The sequence below is a fragment of the Megalobrama amblycephala genome, linkage group LG18, assembly GCF_018812025.1.
Source record: "Megalobrama amblycephala isolate DHTTF-2021 linkage group LG18, ASM1881202v1, whole genome shotgun sequence".
NCBI classification, from domain to species: Eukaryota; Metazoa; Chordata; class Actinopteri; order Cypriniformes; family Xenocyprididae; genus Megalobrama; species Megalobrama amblycephala.
The window spans coordinates 34496710-34516592 of record NC_063061.1 but is presented as its reverse complement, the minus strand read 5'-3'; the positions used below and the strand labels follow the sequence as shown (position 1 = coordinate 34516592).

The 19883-nt window shown below is 36.9% G+C and overlaps 3 protein-coding genes across 3 annotated transcripts; all 3 read left to right on the top strand.

Moving 5' to 3' along the window:
* Window positions 1-1273: 1273 nt before the first annotated feature.
* Window positions 1274-2801, top strand: LOC125253582 (uracil nucleotide/cysteinyl leukotriene receptor-like). The gene has a single exon (XM_048167603.1). The coding sequence runs from the start codon at window positions 1399-1401 to the stop codon at window positions 2236-2238; it is 840 nt and encodes a 279-aa protein (XP_048023560.1). The 5' UTR covers window positions 1274-1398; the 3' UTR covers window positions 2239-2801.
* A 5239-nt stretch (window positions 2802-8040) lies between these two features.
* On the top strand, window positions 8041-8874 carry LOC125252309 (C-C chemokine receptor type 8-like). Its single transcript, XM_048165494.1, has one exon. It carries the CDS (start codon window positions 8041-8043, stop codon window positions 8872-8874), a length of 834 nt encoding a protein of 277 aa, XP_048021451.1.
* Window positions 8875-13204: 4330 nt separating this feature from the next.
* LOC125253404 (C-C chemokine receptor type 8-like) lies at window positions 13205-14653 on the top strand. The gene has a single exon (XM_048167355.1). The coding sequence runs from the start codon at window positions 13243-13245 to the stop codon at window positions 14074-14076; it is 834 nt and encodes a 277-aa protein (XP_048023312.1). The 5' UTR covers window positions 13205-13242; the 3' UTR covers window positions 14077-14653.
* The last annotated feature ends 5230 nt before the right edge of the window (window positions 14654-19883 follow it).

Below are 19883 nucleotides of genomic sequence, written 5' to 3'. Positions count from 1 at the left end.
TCCAAAAGTTTTGAAGGCAAGTTTAACAGAACAGAAGTAGCAATTTAACTGATAATAATACAAGGCAAACACAAAAGGAAGAAAAAATATATTTTGCATGCAAGTCTATGAAAGTAAACACTAAACTGATAGTATTTTAATGTAATTTAATAATGTTGTGCTCAGTTTTAAACAGGAAATTTTGTAAAATATTAGACATTTAGATGACTATGTATTTATCTCTGGACTACCAGATCCTGATTGGTCAATCATGCCATCTCCAGTCAGATATTTGCTTAATGTTAAACAATGGTCATGACATTGATTTTTTTTTAATTATTATTATTATTATTATTATTATTATTTAATATCTTTCTTGAGGTTCACTTATAATGTTTGATTTTTTTTATGCAAAAAAAAAAAAAAAAAAAGATTATTTTCATGTCATTTTCATATTATTATTTTAGATTATTCTGACCCTCTGTCTGAAATGATGCATTTTTAAAGGTGTGCTCCTTTAAGGGTTGTCAGTAAATGCTCACTATTATGATTGGCTTACGTCATTGCATTAGAAACAGTATCATGTATCATGCTCACTCGCTATTGCACATGAAGTGTTTTGAAAACATTATCCATAAAAAAACTGTGATTTACAGACAAAGCATTATGAAATCATTTATACGGTTTGTGCTACAGCTGCTCTCAGACCTAATACAGTTGGCTGCTTCATCTTTCAATAAAAGTTTATTTTTCAAACTCTCCTTTACAGTGTGCTTCGTTTACAAAATAAAATGCTCAGAAGAAACATATAATGCTCCAATGCGATCCATGACGCCATTAATATAAACCATCTAATGCCGGGATCTCTGTACAGAGTCAGTTTAAACTGGACATGTCAAATCGAACGTTCTTTTACTCTTCCATTTGTCCTGTTGTTAACAGACTCAAGTGTGTGGATTATGTCAGAAACTGAACGCACATCTGTATACTGTATCCAGTGTAAGCAGCAAACTTTTACCATATTCATTTACTGCATTATTTTAATAATGCTGCAGTCTTTGTCTAGGTGCTAATTTTGTACATTGTAATAGAATATTTTTCCCCACAGCCAGAAGCTTTAAGAGAGTATTCCTTATGAAAATTACCAATGGTTTTACTACAAAATAAAACCAAAAAAAAAAAAAAAAAAAACCCAAAAACAACAACATGGTTATTATAGTTAAACTATGGTAACCACAAATTAGCCAGGGTTTTGCTACACTAACCATGTTTAACCATGATATTTGTGGTAAAACTGTGGTTATACAGGTGGTAATCAATTTGCCATGGTTACTACACTTTTACTATAATAAAACTTTGCTTAACTTTCATACAGGTTAATTTGTGAGCTGTTGAACTGAAAGGACAAACTCAGAGAGGATGAATAACTCTACAGTGAACTTCACCACACCTGAAGCATCTACAAACTCCACAACTCAGTCCATTGGACTTCTGGACAGTCTGGAAATCTGTGTGTACAGCATCAGTTTTCTGTTTGGTCTTCCTACACACTCCTATGTTATATGGCTCATCATCACAGGAACAGGAAATGGAGTCGTATCAGCCTTCTTCAACCTCAATCTGTCTGTTTGTGAGATTGGTATCTGTCTGAATTGTTTTGTATATGTACTATCATATTGGATTTTCAGTCTCTCAACATTAAAAGTTTTTTTAGTAGGACTTACCACCTCTGGCCGTCCTCTGTTTCAATGTCTGATCTGTGTTGAGCGTTACCTGGCAGTGGTTCATCCTGTAACCTTTCTGAAGTACAAACCTCTCAGATATAGAGTGATCTGCTGCACTGTGGCCTGGATAATCACTCTTGGCTCCTGTTTGGTCTGCATGTATACTTTAAGTGAAGAGAACTGGCCTGTATGGTTCTTCTTTCTGCAGTTCCTGCTCTTCTTCTCCATCCAGTTGTTTTGTCTTGTGGCTGTTCTCAGAGCTCTGAAGCAGTCAGGACCAGGAGAGAGAGGGAGAGAGAGAGTAGAGGAAAACCACATGAAGAGAAGAGCGTTTTATCTCATTGTAATAACTACTGCAAGCATGGCTATCATATATGTCCCATATACAATCATAGGATTCTTTACCATTATGGTAAAACAGGTTATTAATCTTCTTTGGTTTGTTGGTTTTACTTGTTATATACTGGCTGGTTTTGTGCATCCTGTTCTTTATTTGCAGCGCACTGGAAAACTGTTGTGCCTCAGTTTGCTATAATATTTGCAACTGCAGTATTTTAGTAGATTAAGATAGTGAACTTATCGATAATGTTTATTGCTCTGTGAAAACTCCAACTACCAGTTTTTGAGTATTTTCTCTGAATTAGGGTCTTTGACACCTCAATCATCATTACTCTGCCAAATTAAAGCAGATCAATGCTGCTTCCAAATTCTTCCATCATAAGAGTCACCTTATGCCAAGAGTTTCTGATGCCATGCCAATTGCTGCATCACCCTTTACTAGATTTAATATAGCAACATTGTGTCATAAGAGTAACACACAAGTTGCATTGTGATCCCTCCCAAAATGCACCGAGTTTCGCATTGAAGAGTCTGTGTAAATGTACCTTTTTGTAGTATATATGCTACATCAATGCAGCATCTGAGTCTTTGCAGTGTAAAGTGCTTCAGAACATGTTAGTGTTCACTGTTTATTCACAAATTGATTTACTGATTGATGGTTACCACAGAGATAAATAAACTTGACTTCCTGTCAACACAAATGTCTAAATGATTTATTCCATCTCTGATTTTTAAACACCCAGTCTAAGAATTTGCATTTGCAAGTGGAACCTGTGCTCTTTTCTTTTTTTTTTTTTTTTCTTTTTTTTTTTTTTTTTACAGATTTGAGTCATTATTGATTTGAATATTTATAATAGTAAAATGCATACCTTGAAATAAGCAATAAGGTAAGAGAGGCTGTGCTGTATCGTGAATAAGTCACTCTGCTTTGCGTCGTGCCTAACAACGCCATTCAGCCGTGACTAATACACGATTCAGCACTAGCCTCGAGTAACTTATTGCTTTTATAAAACGGTTACCACACAATACAAATATTAAAGGCAAAAATATGTATCAATGCAACTTTCATGAATGAAATTTTCACCAAAAGCCTTCCTTCCACCGAAAAAAAAATAGTCCCTGGCTGTGAACAGCAACAGAAGTTACATTATTATGCCATTAGATGGCGGCAAAGACTGTCTTTATGAGTGTGTCAGTCAGTAGCGAAGACTTTTACATTGAAAAGACTGAATTGTTGTGAACACAGAACAAGATGCAACTGACAAATGCTTTGACTAGCGCTGTCAGTCACGGGAAAACCCGTTAACTGTTAAAAGGACAAGATAATACATCGGACATTTAAACAGATTTTTTATTTTGAACGTATAGGACTGACCTGAAAGAAAATGCTAAATCTAAATGCAGGTAATATACTTGCTCACTCAGTTTCTTTCTCACAGTGCACTTCTACATAATACAGTAAGCTTCAATGAAAAATATCAATTGAGAGCAAACAGTGTACGTTGCTAAGAGTGGTTGCTAAGGGTTTTGTGTAGTGATACACAGAACCATTGGGTGAAGCGTTCATAGCCGTGTTTTATTGTGAATAAAACACAGCTACTGACCAATCAGAATCAAGGACAGGAACTAACCGTTTTATAATGCGCTATAAGTTACTTTGCTTAAAAAAGTCTGCCAAAAGCTTAAAAATAAAATGTAATGTGAAACAATAATCCTGCTGCTGTCAGCTGATAAATGTTACGTACATTTTCAAAGTCAAGTCAGTGAAGTTTGGAGGAATTAAACCACAAGTCTGCAAATTAATAATAGACAAAGTGTCATGAAACATAATTAGTGATTTAAATGTTATTTAATATTAACTGATTTTACTCTAGCACATCATTCCAAAAATATGAATCAATTCACATTTCATATTATTCAGATGGATTTAAATAGAGTAACAAGTGTGATATGTTTTCTGCATAGAAGTAAACTGCATTTGCTGTTAAAATATTTACTGAGACCTTTTTATTATAAATGTTACCTTTTGCATATCAGATGTTTTATGTGAGTGTAGCAGATGAAATCATGCACATATATTCTTGTGACAGCTAAGTCAGTCTACAAAATACAGCACAGAGATTTATACACAACCAGAGAGACTGGGCATTCACTCTTCAGGTGATAAACTACATTTTTATTCTATTATTTGATATTATTCAATATTATTCAATTTCTTATTTTAATAAGAAGCAGCATTGCCACTGTGCTGTTTTTTCCCCCTGGGGCAAGTTTTTTGACTTAATAGAAACTTAGTATTATATTTCATTAAAAATAACACAAAATCCATTCAAGAAAAGTGGTTGTTTTCATATGAATATATGCAATTAAATACTGCCTTTGTAGAACAATATTTTATAGATTTAATAATAATAATGTGCATTGGTTGTTTGGGATTAAATTGTTAATTTTGTAGACTTTCAGACTGGATTCAAACTTAATTTACTCTCGTCTCCTCCCATAAATCACAGCTACATTATATATGTTTTGTGAGCTGTTAATTTGAGAAGACAAACACACAAGACATGAATAACTCTACAGTGAACTTCACCACACCTGAAGCATCTACAAATTCCACAAATCAGTCCATTGGGCTAATAGACAGTCTGGAGATATGTGGGTACATCATCGCTTTTCTGTTTGGTCTTCCTACAAACTCCTATGTTATATGGCTCATCATCACAGGAAAAGGAAGTGGAGTTGCATCAGAGTTCTTCAACCTCAGTCTCTCTGTTTGTGAGATTGGTATCTCTCTGAATGGTTTGATCTTTGCACTGTCAAATTATTTTTTTAGTCTCTCAATGTTAAAAACATTTTTACTAGGCCTTACATTCACTGGTCGTCCTCTGTTTCAGTGTTTGATGTGTGTTGAGCGTTACCTGGCAGTGGTTCATCCTGTAACCTTTCTGAAGTTCAAACCTCTTAGATATAGAGTGATCTGCTGTACTGTGGTCTGGATAATGAATCTTGGTTCTTGTTTTGTAAGCATGTTTACTTTCGCTTTCGAGAACTTTGAATATACATTATTCTTGACAATGAATTTCCTCCTCTTCCTCTCCATCCAGTTGTTTTGTCTTGTGGCTGTTCTCAGAGCTCTGAAGCAGTCAGGACCAGGAGAGAGAGGGAGAGAGAGAGAGGAGAAAAACCACATAAAGAGAAGAGCGTTTTATCTCATTTTAATAACTACTGTGAGCATGACTATCATATATGTCCCATATATAGTCATAGGAGTTGTTACCTTTCTGAAACAACAGGTTATTAATTCACTTTGGTTCACTGGTTTGATTTGTTTTGTGCTGGGTGGTTTTGTTCAGCCTGTTCTTTACCTGCGCCGGGCTGGAAAATGCCTTTTTTAAAGGTTAAACTGTGTTTTAAATGTAACATTCTGTGTGATACATTGTGAGTGCTCTGTAAATACACTTTAGTCTCTTATCAAGTTGTTTTTTATAGTACTTTGTTTTTGTTGTTGTGGAATATATACTATGTATTTATCCAGTATTTTCAACATGCTGATTCTTAAAGTTAGCTCTTTTTAATTAATTGGTTTTCTTAAACTTTTGAAACAGCAGTGGTGTTGGAGTAAGGATTGATTGGGGATGCTATAAAATATATTTTGAACAAAAATAAATGCATGCATTGTACAAAATTTAAACTGATGTCCATGTGTTAGTGTTACAAACTACTTCAAGCTGCTCTTCTCGGTTACAGACAGACATTAATTCACACCATAAGCATAAGTTCGAAATTCAGAACATCTTCAAATTCCATAAAATTAAAGTTAGAGCTATAATGTAAAATCATGGCATTGCAGACATTAAAGGAAACAATTCTAATCATGTGTAAAAACTTTTACGCCAGCCATTAAAATCAACAGATGAAATCAGGCACGTAGTGCAATTATTTTATTGTTATTTTGTGTCCACAATTGGAGTAAACACACTTTAACTTATTCTACTTACAAGCTTGTCTAACGTCACTTCTTTCACAAATTTTTCATGTATTTCAGTTGCCACATTGGTGACTTTCTGTACAGTGCACCCCCCCCAACCCCCTCCCATTTACTTTAAATATTTGCATGTTTTTTTTTTTTTCCTGTCATGTGCATATATTAATATATATATATATATATATATTTCGTGAAGTCAGTCTACAAGCACAGAGATGCATATATACAGGGAGTGCAGAATTATTAGGCAAGTTGATTTTCTGATCATATTTTTTCCCAAGCACATTTTACCAATTCCAATCCACATCAATCTTAATAACTACTATTAATATTGTTTTTAATCATTTATAAGTGATATATAATTGTTCATGAAGGCTGGAAATGAAAAATGCCTTATATTCAGGTGTGCAGAATTATTAGGCAAGTTTTCTTTTACAGGCAAAATGAGCCAAAAAAGAGATTTAACTCAGACTGAAAAGTCAAAAATTATTAAATACTCATGAGAAGGACGCAATACTAATGCAATACTAGAAATTGCAAAGTTAAAGCATGACCAAGGGACAGCAAAATGCTCATTGGGTCAGCGGGGTCAGACAAAAACAGGTGGAAAAGAAAAGACACATGTTAACTGCAAAATAATTAAGAATTAAGGTGAAGAATTAAGTGTGAAACCATCAGGAACCCTTTAGTCTCCAGCGCCACCATTTTCCAGAGCTGCAACCTACCTGGAGTCTCCAGAAGTGCAAGGTGTTAGGATCTCAGAGACTTAGGTTAGCTAAAGAATCCTAAAAAATGACCCGCACTTGATAAGAATCACAAGCTGAAGTGTTATAAAATACATGAAGACTGGGTTTTAATAGGGCTTATAGACAGACAGCTTGAGAATAACTCCTGATGGACCAGCACCACATCCTCTTGTACCACTGTTTGAAGAATTTATCCAGAATCTGGCAGTAAGGTGTTTGAGTTCACTTTTAGTCCATCTCTTATCCTGAAATGTCTGTCTTGCAGAGATGGACTAAAAATGATCTTCCAAAACTTACTGCCAGATTCTGGAAGATAAATTCTTCAAACAGTGGTACAAGAGGATGTGGTGCTGGTCCTTCAGGAGTCACTCTCAAGCTGTCTGTTTATAAGGCCTATAAAAACCCAGTCTTCATGTATTTTATAACACTTCAGCTTGTGATTCTTATCAAGTGCGGGTCATTTTTTAGGATTCTTTAGCTAACCTAAGTCTCTGAGATCCTGAGACCTTGCACTTCTGGAGACTCCAGGTAGGTTGCAGTTCTGGAAAATGGTGGCGCTGGAGACTAAAGGGTTCCTGATGGTTTCACACATAATTCTTAATTATTTTGCAGTTAACGTGTCTTTTCTTTTCCACCTGTTTTTGTCTGACCCCGCTGACCCAATGAGCATTTTGCTGTCCCTTGGTCATGCTTTAACTTTGCAATTTCTAGTATTGCATTAGTATTGTGTCCTTCTCATGAGTATTTAATAATTTTTGACTTTTCAGTCTGAGTTAAATCTCTTTTTTTGGCTCATTTTGCCTGTAAAAGAAAACTTGCCTAATAATTCTGCACACCTGAATATAAGGCATTTTTCATTTCCAGCCTTCATGAACAATTATATATCACTTATAAATGATTAAAAACAATATTAATAGTAGTTATTAAGATTGATGTGGATTGGAATTGGTAAAATGTGCTTGGGAAAAAAAATATGATCAGAAAATCAACTTGCCTAATAATTCTGCACTCCCTGTACATCCAGAGAGACTGGGCTTTTACTATTCAGGTGACAAACTACTCTTTTAATTTAATTTTCTTGTTTTTAACCTCATTAATACTGCAACAATGTCACTTTGTTGATTGAAATTACAAGGGGCAAATTTAACCCTTTAAGCTATTGAGTAAAACAACTTTGAGCTCTTTTTTCTTTTAACAGAAGTAACAGTTTAAAATTACATTATCACAGTTTGTGAGCTGCTGAACTGAGAAGACAAACACAGAGGAGATGAATAACTTCACCACACCTGAAAAATTTACAAACTTCACGACCCAGTCCTCTGGGCTAATGGAGAATCTAGAAATCTGTGTGTACAGCATCAATTTGTTTTTTAGTCTTCCTGCAAACTCCTATATTATATGGCTCATCATCACAGGAACACTAAGTGGAGTTGCATCAGAGTTCTTCATCCTTAATCTCTCTGTTTGTGAGCTTGGTATCTGTCTGAATGGTTTGATTTTTATACTGTCAAGGTGGATCTCAAGCCTTGAAATAATAGATGCTTTTTTAATAGGACTTACATTCACCGGTCGTCCTCTGTTTCAGTGTCTGATGTGTGTTGAGCGTTACCTGGCAGTGGTTCATCCTGTAACCTTTCTGAAGTACAAACCTCTCAGATATAGAGTGATCTGCTGCACTGCTATTTGGTTCATTATTCTTGGCTCATGTTTGGTCTGCATGTATAATTTAGCCTCAGACAAAATTCATGCACATGCATGGTTCTTAACCATGCAGCTTACACTGGTCATCTCCATCCAGTTGTTTTGTCTTGTGGCTGTTCTCAGAGCTCTGAAGCAGTCAGGACCAGGAGAGAGAAGGAGAGCAAGAGAGGAGGAAAACCACATGAAGAGAAGAGCATTTTATCTCATTCTAGTAACTACTGTTACCATGATTATCCTATATTTCCCACTTGCAATCACAGGAATCTCTGTCATTCTGACAGCAGACAATTCTCCAACAGTTTGGTTCACTAGTTTGACTTGTTATATTCTGGCTGGTTTTGTTCAGCCTGTTCTTTATCTGCACAGAACTGGAAAACTCTCCTGCCTCTGTTCATCATAAAATCTGCAATTTTAATATTTTACTTACTCCAGTCCAGTTTCTAAATCTACTTGTTGTTACTTCAGGTGAACGTGATTTCACCGAGTACAACATGTTCCTGGATCATCTTTGTTGATCCTGAAACAACATTCCAATCAGCCAATCAGATTTGAAGGACAAATTTCAGTTTGTCAAATTTAGGCTTACAACCAGGATTAGGTGCTTCTACATCAATGCTATTCACCTATCATTTTAGGGAGAAGTTATGGGTAGGGACAGGGTGAATTTTTCACTAAATTTCAGCACTACATTTTTGGGCAGGAATGTTGTTCCAGGATCAACAAAATATGTTCATCCAGGAATATGTCTTACTTGGCAAAATCAGCATGACAACATGTCACTGGGCACGTCTGTTTTCTTCAGCTGTCCACTTATCACAAATTCAACACTGTTTCAAAAAGATAACATGGAAGCGTGTGATAAACATTGTGATTCCTGTGTGATTATACTTTAGTTTCACATTAAAAGCTCTGTCTAAATGTACCTTGTCATAATGTTTATGTGGCCTTTGCCGTGTGAAGTGGCAAAAACATGTTTTTTGACTTATTTATACAAAGGTGAAGTTAATTCTGAGTGTACTCATCAGATATGTTAGATATAAATGCTTGCTACCAGTCTGTCATTTTTCCCAGTAATGTTTTTTTTTTCTTTTTCTTTTTTTTTTTCTTTTCAGTAGTGACATCATTAAGCTTATATACTGTAACCTATCCACTGTCAGGTAGATTACCTTTATGAGAATGCACTAATAATTTACATGAATGTATACTGGTGAAATTAGAGTTATTTTTGAACAAAACCAGCAACACTTGTGGCATGGAGGGATCAGAAATAAATAAAAAACTGGAGCTAAAAGATCAAGACTTTATTTTGCCAACGCGTTTTGGCACACAGGCCTTTGTCAGAGCTAAAAGGTTACAGGTGTGTGTAGGTTCCTTTAAGTACAAACAGAGACAAAATTCAAACTTACAATGAACCAATGAAAAAATTGCATATAATAGCATCCACCAATCACAAAACTTAAAATTACAGTATTTACTATAGTTACTGGTGAAATTAGGAACATTTAACATTAAGCTTTCAGGGTAATATGCCTTTTTTATTGTGGTCATAATATAATATTATGGCCATTTTATCACATAATTTAGAAGTAAATCAAAATTGTGACAAAACTCTATGAAATAGTGAATAGATGTTCAGGGTAATGTGAAAAATATAATTAAATTAACTATAAATTAAATAAAAAAAACATAAAAAAATACCTTAAAATAATTATATATAAAAATATAAACAAGCAATGACTGTATCTTTGTACACTCTTAGAAAGGATGTGTCAAAACTGACTCAAAATGTGTTAAATTCTTACACATCAGTGTGTGAGTTTAGGCACAACACGTGTTGTATTCTTGTTGTTAATTCTGACACATTCATTGAGTCAATGATTTTAACACAGTGAATGTGTCAGGAAGGTTAACCAGAGGTGTAGTGATAAACTTCTGCTGTTAACAGGCAGGATCATTGAAGGAAAGAGGAAAACAACAACAACAACAACAACAACAACAAATAAAACACCTGTGCTACTTCTAAACATGAGGATCAAATTTGCAATGGTCTCTTTGTCAAGTCCAGTCAAAAAACCTCACTTACACATCAGTGCTTGTGTTTTGGGACAACACAACACAACACAACACAACACAACACAACACTTGTGTTAATTTAGACATGTTCACTGTGTCAAACACAGACATTCAGAATGTCTCAAAAAGCATTTGTTAAAAACCGACTTAAATTGGCTAAATTCTTACACATCCGTGTGTGAGTTTAGGGACAACACTTGTTGTGTTAATTTTGACACATTCACTGTGTTATGATTTTAACACAGTAAATGTGTCAGGAAGGTGTTCTGCTGTTAACAAGCAAAATCACCAAAAGAAAAAATCACATTTTTAAGCCACCATCATGGAGATCAGTGTTTGCTTTAGTTGGGCTCTTGTCCCTTGACTTTTTAATATTAGATTTTGATTGGGCTGTTGTAACTGGGTTATAAAAGCCAGACAAGCAAAGAGAAAAGATAATCAGGTGGTGTTGGTTATGTTTTCACATGATCATTTTTTTGATGTCTGTATGTCAGCAGTGTTTGAAATTGCTGCTTATAATTATTCTCAAGAAAACAGTAAGTTTTGTCCATTTAAAATGGCTGTCAGTCAAATGCATGTTAAGGCTGGAACACACCAAGCTGACGCCGACGAACTAGTGGCGACGAAAGCAGACTGTGGATTTGGCTCACGTTGGCAGCTTCTGTGTCCAAAGTTGGCCTGACACACAAAACCAACGCTAGACAGCCAAGGCCAAGTAGCATGTCAGTTCTGCGCCTGCGTGAGTTGAAATGCCTTTCCGAACCAGCAGGTGGCAGTAGCTGAACAGCTAATCAGAATGATCAGATGGCCTGACAGACCAAAGAGCTCCGACGCCGATTCAACATTTCGAATCGGCTGAAAAAAAGCCGACGAGGACCAACTTCAGCCAACGGTGCAGAACACACTGAGAATACTTAGTCAGCCGACGAAGAAAAACTGCACGACCGCCGGCTTGGTGTGTTACTGCCTTTAAACACAGTAAGCGTCTCTAATAGTCATAAAATAATCTTCTTCTTGACTTTTTTTGATTTTCTTTTCTGATGAACTTGAGAGATTTTTTTAACATGTATAATCTGTGGATGTAAGATTACACACAAATAAAAATAATAATGATGTGCACAGATCTGTAACATTACATAAAAAATAAGAATTGTTAATTTTAATTTCATGGTGACTTCAATGTTGTTTTTGGTTGCCACCATCATTGCGATTTGTGCATTAAAATATGAAGTCTATGCTCGTCCATATAAAACTATTTAACATTTTATGTGCATGATTAATAGAATTGGTCTTTGCTATTTTTAGTAAACTCTTTGAATATTTGTTTTTCCGCTGGGCCCTCTCATTAAGTATGGTTTATAGGTGAAAATCTATATCGCGTGCAGGTGGACTGGTTTTGACGATGACCCAGTGTCACATTTCTCTTATGGAGGCTTTCCACTGAGATTGTTGTATTAAACTTGACATCCTATCATAACAGATGATTAAAGAGTTTATCTCTTTGCATATTTGGTGTTGATTGAGTGGCAGGTGTGCTGGCCAGTGTCTGAAATATTGATAATTTCTGATCTGTGTTGAGCATTACCTGGCAGTGGTTCATCCTGTAAGCTTTCTGAAATACAAACCTTATTTTTTTTAACTTTTGAAACAGCAGTGGTGTTGGGGTAGAGACTGATTGGGGATGGTATAAAACATATTTTGAACAAGTATGTTTACTAAAATACTTGTATGTTCTGTACAAAATTTAAACTGATGTTCCTACTTCATGCTGCTCTTCTCGGTTACAGGAAGACATTAATTCACACCATAAGCATAAGTTAGAAATTCAGAACATCTTCAAATTCCATAATATGAAAGTTAGAGCTATAATGTAAAATCATGGCGTTGCAGACATTAAAGTAAAACAATTCTTATCATGTGGAAAGAACTTTTAAGTCAGTCAAAGATCATTAATTCAGCAGATTAAATCAGACACATAGAGCATTTTTTATATTTTTATTTTGTGTCCACAATTGGCATAAACACACTTTAACTGCACGTCCAGCGGCATTTTTTAGTTTTCACTTCTTTCAAAGTTTTCATATATTTCAGCTGCCTCGTTGGTGAGTTTATGTGTATAGTACACCCCCCCCAATGTTGCAAATGTTTTCTACTTTAAACATTTGCATTTCTTTCTGTCGTGCAGCATATATATAAATATGTTTTCGTGAAGTCAGTCTACAAAACAGCAATGAGATGTCTGGGCTTTCACTGTTCAGGTGACAAACTCCTTTATTTATTTACATTTCTTGTTTTTTACCTCATAAATACTGCAACAATGTCACTTTGTTGATTTGCCATTGTACAGGGCAAATTTAACCCATTGAAGCTATTGATTAAATGAGTTTGAGCTCTTTTTGACAGAAGTAGCCGTTTAAATTATATATTTTTTTATTTACAATGATATTTTGCACTTGAAAGTATATGAACTTAAATTCTACTGAATACAGATCCATATTTTGCAGTCATTTAATAAATATGCTCTCTGGTTATTTGGGTTTAAATTGGAAATGTTGTAGAATTGCAGACTGGATTGTTTGTTCATCAAACATTTATTTATTAAAATTATACCTGATTCACACTTCTCTCTTTTCAGATTATGGTTACATTACCACATTTTGTGAGCTGCTGAACTGAGAAGACAAAAACAGAGGAGATGAATAACTTAACCACACCTGAAACATCTACAAACTCCACAACCCAGTCCTTCGGGATAATGGACTGTCTGGAAGTCTGTGTGTACAGCATCAATTTGATTTTTAGTCTTCCTACACACTCCTATATTATATGGCTCATCATCACAGGAACACTAAGTGGAGTTGCATCAGAGTTCTTCATCCTCAATCTCTCTGTTTGTGAGCTTGGTATCTGTCTGAATAGTTTGGTCTTTATACTATCAAGGTGGATTTCAAGTCTTGAGATATTAGATTTGTTTTTAATAGGACTTACATTCACTGGTCGTCCTCTGTTTCAGTGTCTGATGTGTGCTGAGCGTTACCTGGCAGTGGTTCATCCTGTAACCTTTCTGAAGTACAAACCTCTCAGATATAGAGTGATCTGCTGCACTGCTATTTGGTTTATTAGTCTTGGCTCGTGTTTGGTCTGCATGTATAATTTAGTCTCAAAAAATCTGAATGCACATGTATGGTTCTTGACCCTGCAGCATACACTGGTCATCTCCATCCAGTTGTTTTGTCTTGTGGCTGTTCTCAGAGCTCTGAAGCAGTCAGGACCAGGAGAGAGAAGAAGAGAGAGAGAGGAGGAAAACCACATGAAGAGAAGAGCATTTTATCTAATTCTCATAACAACTGTGAATATGATTATCCTATATGTCCCATTTGCAATCACAGGAATCTCTGTCATTCTGATAACACTCAGTAATCCAACAGTTTGGTTTACTGCTTTGACTTGTTTTATTCTGGCTGGTTTTGTTCAGCCTGTTCTTTATCTGCACCGTGCTGGAAAACTCTCCCGCTTCTGTTCTTCATAAAATCTTGTAATATTTTACCTACTTAAGCTACTAAATCTACATATTGTTACTGGGTAAATATCTTACTGTGTATGCAATTTTTTTCAGCTGTCCTCTAGAATTAATAAAAATTAACAAGTGGCAACACTGTATCAACATGCTAACATGTAAGAGTCTAATAAACATTGTGATTCCTCTGTAATAATACTTCAGTTTTGCATTAAAAGCTCTGTCTAAATGTACCTTGACATGATGTTTATGTGCGCTTTGCAGTGTGAACAAAACATGTTTTGTGACTCTATCATTCAGTTTTATTTAGAGTGATGCAGCACAACAAACTTTTTTTTAGTTGTACTTTTGATAAGTCTGTTTATTTATATGAAGGTTATGTCAATTTTGAGTGTACTTATCATATATGGTTTATAAAAATGTTTGCTACAAGCTTGACTTTTTTCCCCCCAGGAAAACACATTAAGCATATATACTGTAACCTATCCAATGACAGGTAGTTTAACTTTATGAAAATGCACTAATAATTTACATGAATGGATAATAGTAAAAATTTTATTATTTTATTATTACTATGTAAAATTATGGCCATTTTATCACATTTTAAGCAATGACTGTATCTTTGTAGATAGATTAATGTCCATATTATTCACTCATACTTATATTCTGTTGAACTTTTTGTGTCTTTTTGTCAGCAGCATTTGAAATCACTGCCCATAATTATTCTCGAGAAAACAATAAGTTTTGTCTATTTAAAATGGTTGTCGGTTAAATGTATTAAACACAGTAAGCATCTCAAATAGTTGCAAAATAATATTCTTGACTTACTTTCTTTTCTGATGAAATTTATTTATTTTTATTTCTTTTATTTATTTTTTAAATGTGTAATCTGTGGATGTAAGAAAACGTCTCAGATTACACATGTAACCATGGTTCCCTGAGAACAGGGAACGAGACTCTGCGCTAGACTATGCTATGGGGAACGTCACTTGTGACAGGTGTTCGAAATGCCAAGAATCACACATCTCCAATCCTATTGGCCGGCGACAGCCTATGACGTTGAACGGCGCGAACCGTGACGTATAAAGGGAGCGCCAGAGAAAGCAGTCACCATCTTCTCGTCTTTGAGGGACTGCTCAGCAGGCATCCCGAAGCATGGCAGGGAAGCGCAGAGTCTCGTTCCCTGTTCTCAGGGAACCATGGTTACATGTGTAACCTGAGACGTTCCCTTTGGAAAGGGAACTTCAACACTGCGCTAGACTGCGCTTTGGGGAACGATATACCCACGCAGCCATGCTGAAGGAGAGTGCATGTCCAAGAACGGACAAACGTCCGGCAGTTCCAGGGAAAAACCGAGAGCAACTCTCCAAGGCTGTCAGTGACAGCATTCCCTATGGCCAACTGCCCAAGCTGAGCCTAAAAGAGGCCTTTCGCAAAAGGCCTGCCAAGGCTGCTCAAGGCATCTGAGACCAACAACTCGTAGGAAGTGGTCACTTAAAGGGAATGTGGCCAGGGAACCAGAGGAATCCCGGCCAGTCACTAGGGGGATAAATTCAACCCCAACGCCACCAAGGAGGCCGTACTAATTTAGCAAAAGCAAAACATAGTCTGGGCCAACCTTGTCTGACATACAGAATCTCCAATGCGCGGACTCCAAAGAGGAGAGCAGGTAAGAGCGACTGCGAAAGGGCAGTGAGCAACTCAAACCCACACGCAGAGATGGGCATCCTGGAGAGCGGAACTCAGCTGAGCGCTATAAACCCTCGTATTGAGGGGAGTAAGACCACTCATCCTAGGATCTACTCAGCTTCTGATAAAGCGCTGAGGAGGCTGTGCACTAGAGAACCCTGGTACAGGGGTGCACAAACCAGCCTGGGGCCAGTCTGAACGGGAGACTTCACAGAAGTCTACAACCAATGACCAGCTTAGGGAGCTAAGCACAATTACGCAGTCAACCCAGAGGGAAGTACGAAGCTCAACCTAACAGACAAACCGTACAGTAGGCACATAACCATGGAGGCCAAACAAAAGGGGCCTACAACATAGCTACGAGTTCTATAGAAAACTAACATCACAACACGAAACCAACACAACAGGTGGTATTCAGGATGGCCCATAAGGCCAAAGAACTGAAAACAAAGCATGCTGAGCACATGACCAACCAAGTAATTAGGTAGCTGTGAGTGCCCACAAGACAGCCCATCCAACACAATCCGACAAGCAGTGTACTCGGTAAAAGCACCCTTTTACTCTTTAAGCAAGAGGAGTACAACATACGCCAACATGCGCTAAAGGCAGCCCCATGGGCCTAAAACCTCAGCAGACACGTGGCATCAGCTCGTGGCAGTGTTATCAAGGTTCAGGCTAGACAGACCGACTACCAAGAAGGTCATTAGCCAGCCCGAGCCCCGGCCAGCCAGCGACATAAGACCCTTTACTGTAAGTAAATAAAAGCTGAAAGGGAAAAAGCCAGCATGCCTACAAAGGAGGCCCTCAAGCCTACCTGTCGCATGTGGCGTCAGCTAGCGGCCACTAAAGTTCTAGGAGCAAAATAGAACCAAGTCATAGACAGGGTAGCTATTTAGCTTGACTAGATCTAAAGGAAACCAAGCTTAAGGCAGCAAATGCATAAAACCAGACCAAAATTGGTTTTAGTACAAAAGCTCACCTCGAGAGGCACGCCACTTCAGAAATGTACTCCGTAAAAGCACCTTTTACTCTCTAAGTGAGAGGAGTACAAAGCCAAACTCCAGCGTCACACAAAGGAGGCCTGCGAAGACCTACAACCCGTATACACGCAGCGTCAGCTAGTGGCGTCAAGACCCATCCATGGTGATGAGTCGTATAGAAACCCACACGAAGCTGTGCCAATATGCAGACAGAAAGGAGGCCCTGACAGGTGCCTACAACCTCTATGAACACATGGCATCAATCAGTGGTAGCTTCATGACTAGGGCCAGCCCACCGGCAAGGTACTTGAAAACCCTCGGGTATAAGAAGTACACACTACGCCACAGAACTCAACGAAAGGCCTAACATAGGGCCAATTCGAACAGAGGTGGGCACGGCCGAAGGCGGTGAGAGTCAAAGACATAACTCAACCATGGAATGAGTCCAGAAATGACCAACCCGGCTGGGTCAACACAGAAGCTACAAAGGAGGCCTGGCAAGGCCTACTACTTTTCGCACCATGTGGCGCCAGCCCGTGGTCATAACAGGGCCCAAGCTCAAGGTCTAGATCCTACACGATAAGTGGGGAACTAACTTACCAAACCTGAGCTCAAGCCTGCACATTCCAACAGGCAACGTACCTCGGTACATAAAAATGCTACACAGCAAAATGCCCAGTGTTAAATGAACACCCAAAGTGTACATATGACTCCATCTTACCGGGTGTTAAAAAGTAACACTGAAGCAGTGTTAAAGTTAATGAGATAATTGAGTGATGATTGAGTGATGATTGACAATTAGTGGTGAACCTGATGTTAATAAGTAGAATCATTGAAGAAACAACAAGAGAAAAAGAGAGAGACACAACATCTACAACTGACTTCCACCTCATTATTACACTTATTATTAACCAGTTTGATTTGATTTCTGTCAACATCAACAAAAGTTCTTACTGAGAATTAACAATGTTTAAGTTAATGTTTTAATGAAAGTTTAGTTTGAAGTCCTGAGGCATATACATTTATTAACATTAATTTATCTCTGAGCAAACTCATGATCATAATGGTTGTGTTTTCCAACAGCGCCTAAATATAAATATTATGTCACAAGCTGTGATAAGAAAGAGGCTACAATAAAGGGCCAACAACCTAACAGCAAATGCAAGACAGCTGCTGTGGTCACGATCGACTGGGAGTTAACAGAGATAGCTATTCTAACCAGAATAAGACTCTCTACACTCAACCAGAGTGTGCAATCCAACAGGTGATGCACTCAGTGAAACACATACCCTAACCGGGGAGTACAACAAAACACCATGTTCATAGATAGAGGCTAATCACAGCCTGCTATCACAGAAACAGGCGTTAACACTCTGAGGTCTGAAAACGCGTCGGCGCGTTTTGCAGGTTTTTTTTTTCACATTGCAGCAAAACAGACTTAAAATACTCCGTCATTTTTTGTCATAGAGACATAAGTAATATATCAATTGAAACTATAGAATATCTTCTTTTATTTGTATACACTCAGAGTAAAAACAAAATGTTGTGCTTTTTGTAAAATAAAGAAAACTAACATGATGCGTGATCTCTCCTCTCCCTCTGAACGAAGTCCAATCTGATAGTTCTCAGAAAATGAACTGTAACTTAGTGAATACTAATCACAGAAAAATTACACTTATGTCTAAAAAAAACGTTAAGATGTCAGGTTTTAAATCATGTAAGTCAAAACAGAAAACAAACCTTCTGTGTTTATGTAATCTGTATGAAAAGAGAGCCATGTCAGAAGTCCGTGATTCAGCTCATTATCCGCTAATGCGGCCACACCCACGGAGCCAGCGCTATTCAGATGCAAATTCAGAGGCAATACATGCATTCATCGTCTCAATCGTGTATTTATTGTCTTGAAAAGTGTTTATCTGGATGTAAAAGTCATGGTTAGCGAGCTCTAGAAGACATGCAGTTAGTTCCTGTTTTCTTTTCTACTATAGATGACTTTTAGATGAGTTTTTGTTTCTTTAGCGCCCTCCGGCTGCAGTATGAATTGGAAACTCCATTCATGGAATAGCCTCTTCTTCTTTTAGACGAATTTGTGGACTAAAAATGCACAGAGAGCGCCCTCCAACTTCAAGTATGAATTGAAAACACCAGCGCTCATAGTAATGACAATGAATATTAAAGAAATTTAACTCCTCTGTATAGAAAATTGACATAAGCATATGAGAATCCAATATTTCTCCAAATGTGCATGCTTTTAAACTAAAAGCCTATATTCAGACTCTTTGCATCACAGAAATACATTATATTTTAAAGTATAATATAAAACCATTACTTTATATTGTAATAATATTTTTCTGTATGTTTCATATATCATGATGAGCTTGAGACATCACAGAAGGTTTTTTTCACAGCCTACCTGACTGAAATGCCTCATTAATATGCAAGTCATTTCAGCTCATTACTATGCAATTCTTTTGTCTTCTCAGGTGAGAATGGCCCATTATTCAGTGGTGATTCACGCCTCCACGCATACTGTGTTTCTTGGCAAAAAGTGTCTTACAAAAACTAAATCAATATATTGTTTTATATGAAGGAGTAGGCAGCATAATTTTTACATAATTTTGAAGCAAAAACTCTAGTCTACAACACAGATTTACTATACTTTTTTTGGCCTTATTTCAGTGACTTAAGTTTTTTGTTTTTTCAATAACCACACATAAATGTTATTCCTTCAAAAACACAAACATGTACATACATGTTCCTCACATATTATTGTAGCCTAGTTTGTGCTGAATACAGTGTAATGACACTTTTTCCATTAATATGTTTATGAACAACTGAAAAAAGCACAAATGTCAGGGCATGTCAAAACTTCTCCAGGCCCCAAATCAGCCTCAGACTCCAGAGGGTTAACCTGTGGCAGCACATGAGTAAGCTCACATATGTATGTAGGGCTAAAGCTTAGAACCCAAAGCAAACATACATTCTTTATAATACATGCCATCCAGACAGGATAAATGTGAATGAAAACTAGAATATTTAACATCGTAATCTGAAACTTGAATATAATTCAAGGGGCTCATGTGAAGACATTATAGGCATGACAAAAGTTCTAAAAAGTGGGGCCTAGCAGCACTGCATAACTCATCTTCT